Source organism: Elephantulus edwardii, unplaced genomic scaffold, assembly GCF_000299155.1.
Source record: "Elephantulus edwardii isolate Elephantulus edwardi_28Jun2011 unplaced genomic scaffold, EleEdw1.0 scaffold00055, whole genome shotgun sequence".
NCBI classification, from domain to species: Eukaryota; Metazoa; Chordata; class Mammalia; order Macroscelidea; family Macroscelididae; genus Elephantulus; species Elephantulus edwardii.
Window position 1 is genome coordinate 7,707,827 of NW_006399805.1, and position 7,988 is coordinate 7,715,814.

General features: G+C 45.7%; 1 protein-coding gene across 1 annotated transcript; it reads right to left on the reverse strand.

Annotated features, from left to right (window-relative positions):
- Positions 1 to 4,501: 4,501 nt before the first annotated feature.
- Positions 4,502 to 4,909, reverse strand: LOC102849335 (40S ribosomal protein S17-like). Its single transcript, XM_006887210.1, has one exon. The coding sequence runs from the start codon at positions 4,907 to 4,909 to the stop codon at positions 4,502 to 4,504; it is 408 nt and encodes a 135-aa protein (XP_006887272.1).
- Between the last annotated feature and the right edge of the window lie 3,079 nt (positions 4,910 to 7,988).

Consider the following 7,988-nt stretch of genomic DNA (forward strand, 5'->3'; position numbering starts at 1 on the left):
GCCCTCCGCCAGCTTCCCAAGGCTGCGAGCCCTCCGCCAGCTTCCCAAGGCTGCGAGCCCTCCGTCAGCTTCCCAAGGCTATGAACCAGAACAGATTACCCAATTCTGTCCAGTGAAGACAATGGTGGATTTGACTCCAAGTCATTGAGTTAGCCCAACACATTACAATCAGAACTCCCCTTTCAAAGGTAGAGAAGTTATGAATTCACTGCGTATTCAAGGGACCCAATTCAGTCAAAAAGTTTTAACTCCTCTAAATCTCAACATCCTCATCTCTGAAACGGGATTTGTGACAGATCTCAAGAGGATTCTCATGAGAACCTGGTGAGTCACATACATTACACATTTCTCCAAGTTCCTGGAAGCCAGGACATTGTTGACCAATGACGCGGGTGAGCTTTTTCTCTTCCTGTTTCTTCTCAGGAAGCTGGAGTAGTTTGCTGGGATTATTTCCTTGAAGGCTAGCAATGCATTCAGGCACTCCAATGGGCTGAAAGCAAACCCTCCTTTGTCATTTCACCAAAACAGCTGTCCTCTACCCTGGCTCACATTCTTTTCCTGGCTCCAGAGCTTCCTCTGTAACCACTGGCGTGCAGAGCCCAGGACGCTCCTCGGCGGGGGGTTTGTTCTGTCTGAGGCGAATCTGCCTGAGAGCTCTGGCTCTGCACATCTTTGGGCGTAAAGGAGCCACAAGTGCACTGAGGAGGCGGACAGGCCACCAAGACGCCAGGGCCTGACTGAGTGACCCTCTTCCTCGGGGACTCACTGGCACGTAAAACCAACACCAAACCCTTTGCACAGAGCTGATTCCAACTCCCAGAGACCCCGCAGGACAGCAAACTGTCGCAGAGGATCTCCAAGGCTACACATCTTCACAGAAGCAGGATGCCACGTCTTCCTACTTGGTGACTGGTCAATTTGAATTGCTGACCTTTCCATTAACCCAGTGCTTGACCCACTGCGTGACCAGGGCTTTAGCTTCTTGATGGGAGCCTCAGATAGTTTAGGCCGTTTATCCACTCTAAACTCAGCCCTGCCGCCAACCCGCACGTCCACGTTTGCCATATGCGCCTGAAGGGGTCTCGTGCCTGTGTCCCACTTCACTCTAGAGGTAGAAAATCATTTTGTCTGTTTATTTTAATTTAATTTTATTAATTTTTGTGCATGCATCGTCAAATCAGATCTGACTGGTACAGGAGGAAATGGTCCGTCCTTCTCCAGCACAGCATCCAGTGGATTCGAACCGTGCACTCTGAGATTGCAGTGCAGCTTCTTGCCAGTAGGCCACCAGAGCTCCCCTGTTGTTGTTGTTGTTGTTATGTGCATTCCAGTCACTTGTGACTCACAGCAACCCTATGTACAAGAGCCCTAAACACCGTTCTACCCTGTGCCAACCTCGCCGTCTCAGATACTCTCATTCCCACCGCTCCACTCACAGAATCGATCCATCTCATCGAGGGTCTTCCTCTCCTAGAGGCAGGAAATCATTTGTTCCCAATTTCCAGCTCTGACAACTTGCCCAACACGTGCAGGTAAACACGCTCATCTGCTAGAGAAAAGCCCACCCAGTGTCCCCTTGAAAGAAAGGACTGGTGATGTGCTAGCCAAAAACCGGCCTCCAGCACCTCGTGACCTGGTTCTACTCTGATCTGCAGTGTCACTCTGTCGCAGCAACTGGTGGTGGCAGATACGCATACTGATCTGAAACCAGAAATCTAAGTCACTGTGCTTAAATGGCATGAACCAGGCATCCTAACTTGTCTTTATTTTATAGAGGACAAACGCCCATTTTTCTTTTCCCCAACAGCTTTCACCCTAAATGTTCCCACACACTCACTCTCACTCATACTCAAGCTTAACTGATAAGAAGTGAAAAGCTTAGCTATAAACCTTTTCTCACAAACAGAATATCTCAGCACCAAATGACAGTGAGAACTCTATTCCTGGCTCCTCTCACCACTGTACTGCAGTCCCAGCTGGCCCACCTCACACCACGAGGGCATCTAGCCTTGCTGCTTTGCTGCTTGCTAGAGTTTAATCAGTGCCGTCCTTGCACTCATGATGAAACAGGGCATTTTTTTTTCTTTTCAAGGAGAAGAGTGACTTGGGAGGAGGGGGTGGGTAGGGAGAAAAGTGTAACAATGAATGACTGGAAACCCTAAGTCTCTGTAAACTTTCATTAAAATTAACAATAATTTTTTAAAAAAAAGAATCTTAAGGGAGTTCTGGTGGCCTAGTGGCAAGACGATGCACTGCAATCCCAGAGGTACAGGGTTCAAATCCACCAGATGCTCTGCTGGAGAAGCAGGAGGCAATCTCCTCCTGTACCAGTCAGATGTGATTTGATGGTACACGTAAAAATAATACAATAAAAAAAATAAAATAAAATAAAAATCTTAACAGCTTGGAAGGCTCATAGTTGAGCTGCTAAACAGAAAGTCAGCAGCAAGCTGGGTGGGGTTCTACCACAGAGATGTACAGACCTGGGAACTCAATGGACAGTCACCACGGGTCAAAACGGACTGAACAGCCATCAACAGCAGGGGCTGATAGTGCATTAATAATGTTATTTTTTAATCAACCAATCTGTCAACTGGATTTGTACTCGCAGAGATCCCACATTTGTTATAGGTGAATTGCTCTAAGGTTAACATTATCATATACTGGTTTGAAGGTGGGCTTTGTACCTGCTCAACTTGGCTTGGATCCAAAGACATGTTTTTTCTGTGCTGTCGAGTCGCTTATGACTCATAGCAACCCTAAACCCTGCTCTATCCTCTGCCAATCTCACTGTCTCCAACACACTCACCCCAATTACCCCAGTCACTGACTCAATCCACCTCATAGAGGGTCTTCCCCTCCTGTGCTGTCCCTCCACCCTCCCAAGCATGATGTCCCTCTCCAAGGACCTGTCTCTCCTTACAACATGTCCAAAGTATGTCAGACGGAGCCTCAGAATCCTTGCCTCCAAGGAGAAGCCTGGTTTAACTCTTTCCAGGATGAACCTGTTTGCTTTCTTAGCAGTACACTCAGTATGTTCAGTATGAATGAAATATTTTCAGTCAAATATGATTTGGCTTTCTCTTGGACTTTAAAACAACTTTTGACCAAATATTTCATCTCCATTTAGAGATACAAACATTGATAGCTTTATGTTTCTGCACCTAGTAGCCCAGCCAGTGCTTTGATCCACAGCCCAGATGCACCCATTAAGTGCCTGGCTGCTAAATGAGAGGCTAGTGGTTTGAACTCAGTAGCAGCTCTGAGTGAGGAAAAATGGGGAGATTTACTCCCACCAAGACAACAGCCTGGAAAATCCCACAAGGCAGCTCTTCTCTGTCACACAGGTTCTATATTAACCAAGACCAACTCAATGCCAACTAACAGGGTATTAGCAAGATGGACAGGTGCAGTGACAACACTGGACTTCAGCACAGAGGAGACAGACGGGGGTGCAGGACCAGACGGGGCTTCTTTCTGTTCTACTTGGGGTCACTATGAGTCTGCCTCAGCTTGATGGTTCCCAAACCAACAACATCCAAAGCAGCCTTTTCATTGCCTGGTTAGTCAAGGGCAGCTTTGCTGCTGTCATGCAGCATTTGACACTGAAGACAAGTGGTGGCAGGAAGAGAAGCCACTAGCATATGGATTTCTAATTTATCCATCATAACTCTAATCTTTGCTAAATATTGACTAACGTCTTGGCGGATTATTTTTAAATGATCATCAGAACACAATATCCTTCTTTCATGCAAACTACTTACTGACTTCTCAGTGTATAATCACAGGCTTTGGAGGTTGGTTTTGAAGGGGTAGGGTGCAGGACAGGGGGAGACATTTATTGTTTTAATGAAGGAGAAAGAAATAAGAACTAAAATGTGATGCTGACATTGCTGAAACACCTGTGTGTCTCTCTCTCTGATCCCCTACCCCCATTTACAGAGGCATCTTCTGTCTGAAAAACGTCACAGATCATACGTGGTGAGTTTTCATACTTGTACTACACGTTGTTGATTTTAGGTGCCATGGAGTTGACTACAACTCTTAGCGACCCGACAAACAGCAGACTGGAACCTGGCCCTATCATGCAACATCTTCGCGTTCACGCCCCGTTACAGGCTGTGTGTCAGTTCATCCTGGGAGGGTATCTTCCTTTCTCTCTCAACCCTTCCCTGCATGATGTCTTTCTCCAAGGTCTGACCCCTCCTGACAACAAGCCCAAAATATGTGAGTCAGAGTGCCACCATCCTTGCCATAAAGACCGTGGCTGCACTTGCTCTAAGACAGAGTTTTTCACTCTTTTGGCAGGCCAAGAGATGGTCCACATTCTCCACCCACAGTTCAAAGGCAACGAGTCCTCTTCAGTCTTCCCAGTCACTGTTCAACTTCCAGATGAGAAATGAAGATACCATCTATGGCTTGGAGTGGGTGCACCTTCTTCTTTTTTTTTTTTTTCGGTGTGCCCAAGTTTATTGAAAATATTACACCACAGTAGGCAGACTCAAACAACTCCACATGGTGTTTTAAAATTCACCCCAACTGTGGGCTGAGTGACCTGCAGGTTGGAGAGACAGCCAAAGTCCAAGAGCTTCAGCATTTCCTCGGCATCAGGATCTACTTCAATGATCTCCTGATCCAGGGCTGAGACCTCTGGTACATAATGATCTCTCCCTTCTCTCTCCTCCTCCTGCAGCTTCATGGAGATGCCTCTCACAGGCCCTCTCTGAATCCGCTTCATCGGATGTGTGACATAGCCGGCTATCTTGTCCCGGAGCTTCTTGCTGGGAATAACGGCGATCTCCTCGCACATGTGCTTGTTCGTGTGGAAGTCATCACCCAGGCGCGGGTGGTACTGTACAGTGATGACCCGGGCCTCCTTCTTCACGGTTTTGGTGCAGTCGGGGCCCATGTTGGCGGGTCCTTGGTGAATGAGCTTTTTTTTTTTTCAACACATCTTTTGCTCTTTGCAGTGTAGGGGGTGGGGTATATTCTTTTTAATATTCTATATTTTAGAGAAAGGTAACAGAAATGAACAGAGTGAACTTTGATTCATTCATTTGCTTGTATCTTTTAATTTCCTGACGGCTGCCTCCATGGGTACTGATGATGTATCTACATACAACACTGCTGACCTTGTGTATCAGAGTCAGAACCTCCCCACAGCTGCTCCTCCAGCAGTCACACAGGAGGCGACACTCCCCAGGAGGAGACGACTCACCTTTCCCCCACAGCTGCTCCTCCAGCAGGGCAGCACAGGAAGCAACGACTCCCCTTTCCCCTATGACTCCCCTTTCTCCCATCGAGCAGCTGGTAGACGCGAACCGCCTATCTTTGAGCTGACTGCATTCCTCCTTACTACTGAACCACCAACATACAATATTATCTAAGGATCCTAGTGGTACAAGAGTCAAGCATTTGTCTGTTAACCTCAAGGCCAATGGTTCAAACCCACCCAGTAGCTCTGTGGAAAAAAGATTTTATGGCCTTTGGAACTTGAACATACAATCTCAGATTTAAACAGATGTAATAGATAAAAATAAAATCAGTTTCATGCTCAAAGCTGGAAATAAGGAGCTGGCATGATCTCAAGTTAAGATTCTATTTATACATTTATTATTAGGGTATTTTGTTTGCTTAACTTAAAATAGGTTAAGAGTGACTAGAATAAGAAAAACTATTTAATATCAGTAACGAATTCTCATAAATCAAGTCAGTGCAAGTTAAGAAATCAGAAGTACGGACTTAATAATTAAGATTGAAGATTTAATAGCTATTAGTTTTTCCATGGTACCCCTCTCTCTCCCCTCTTTCCCTCTCCCCCTCTCTGTCCCTTTTTCTCCCTCTCCCCCTCCACTCCCTCTCTCTCACACACACACACACACACACACACACACACACACACACATACACTATTCTCTGTCTCATCACACGCTGATTTCTTTTACAACTCTTAACACTAACTGAAATCATACCTATTTATTTGGTTCCTAAAGTCTTGAAAATCAACATTCAGTGAGAACAGCTAGAAAATACTCTTTCATCTCTGTACTGTCAGGGCAAGGTAAGTGCCTGACTGCTAAACAAAATGTTGGTGGTTTGAACCCCCTCAGTGGCTCCATGAGAGAAAGCCCTGGCAAACTGTTCCTGTAAAGATTATGGTGGAGACAACCCTGCACTGTGACGGTTTGAGTTCATCTCTGACTCATAATAATCCCTGTTCAGTGCTGCAGGTCTGCCCTGTCACATGCAGCCCCCAAGAATCTAAATCAACCCCATCAATCACCTAACAGCAACAGTCACGGTGTAGGAAAGTATCTATCACAACTTCTCCATGCAAGGACATGGAAATTTGGACCATACTGTGGGGAGACGAGTGTTTGTTAACCAAACTGTGGTAACATATTAGAGCCGCAAAAGGTACAGCCTGTCCAGAATTAGAAATTTCTGCTTTCTGTCCAACTGTCCTATTTCCTCTCAACACCTTGAATATAAAGTGTCTTTAGAAAAATGAGAAATTAGCCTGTAATTCATGGAAGTTACGCACTGAGAAAACAATAAGAAATGATGACTTTTAAAATACTGTTTCCTGGGGGGGGGGGAAAGGCAATAGTAGATCATGCTCATAAAATGTTGTCGTCATTGCGTACCATCGAGTCAGAACCGACCCACAGCTCAAACTCCAGCGGCTTCTCAGAGGCAGTAATCACACCGGAGGAGAGTGCCCATCCTTCTGCTGCAGAGCAGATGGTGGATTTGAACTGTGAACCTTTGGAATTGAACTGCAGATTCTTACCAGTAGGCTTTTGGAAAACTAAATGATACCAAGATAATACCTGCCTACCATGATTGAACATTCTAATTTGTCCACAGTAGCTAGACCCTGATCAAATTTAAGAAAAATGCAAAAGAGACTCTCAAAGAGCGTAAGGGATCGATTGGAATGACTGAAAAAGGAACCCCAGTAATCACCCTAAAGAACGAACTGGATCAGAAAATAAAGAATTTCACCCTTGGAGACTGGACACCTTTAAAAAAGTCACCCATATGAAACTAAATGCTCAACAATGACTTCAAAACAAAGAGGAGAAGGTAAAGGAACAGGGAAACTAGATTAACAGAAACAGTACAACCAGAATATAAAGAACAGGCACTTTCACACATTGTGAAGACCGTAACCAATCTCACTCAACAGTGTGTTTGTAGGAATTGTTGAATAGTACATCTGTGTTCTGTGTAAACCTTCATCAAAACACAACAAAACACTGAACCAGACATAGAAAAGGCATCATGATATGGGGAAATGTTGCACCTGCAGTTACAGATTTGCATTTACTGTCCAGGATCTAAAGACCTGGTGGTGCCGCGGGCTAACTGACAAGATGGCAGTGTAAACCCACCTGCCATGCAGGACAGAAGCAGAAGCAGGCTGCTTATGTGAAGTCTGCAACCTTGGGATCCTTGGGGGCCATTCTACTGTCTCCTACAGCCACTGTATGTGGGAGTCAACCCAAGAAGAGTGAGCTCAATTTGCACAAGGATCAAAACTGCTTAACCCAATGACTGTCAAATGTCGCCATGTGTCAACGTCACTCGGAAGGTTTCTGCAAGCGCAGGCGGCCAGGCTCACCCCACAGCCTTTCTGATTCAATAGGTCCTGGTCCCTGAGAATAGGCATCCCTAACAAATCCTGGGTGAAGTGGGTGCTGTAGATCCCAACATCACAGTGTGCTTATCAGCAGGTGAGACACAGTCAGACAGGCATCCCTCAGGAGAAGAGAGCCAGGAGACCCAAGTCTGGCAAGGACACAAGTACTGAGCCAAACAGCTCCAAGGGACCCCACAGAGTGTGTGCCGCTGAGCTGATTCTGACTCAGTCCTTAGATCTTTGCTATCTGGATTCTACACTGTGACTTGCTTCGGTATTGTTTGGTTTTATTGTGATTTAAGGGAATGTTTACACATCTAATTGGTTCTCCAGTCAGCCATCG

Excerpts from the sequence above, each read along its gene's own strand:
- LOC102849335 (XM_006887210.1), bottom strand. The coding sequence starts at position 4,909 with ATGGGCCCCGACTGCACCAAAACCGTGAAGAAGGAGGCCCGGGTCATC.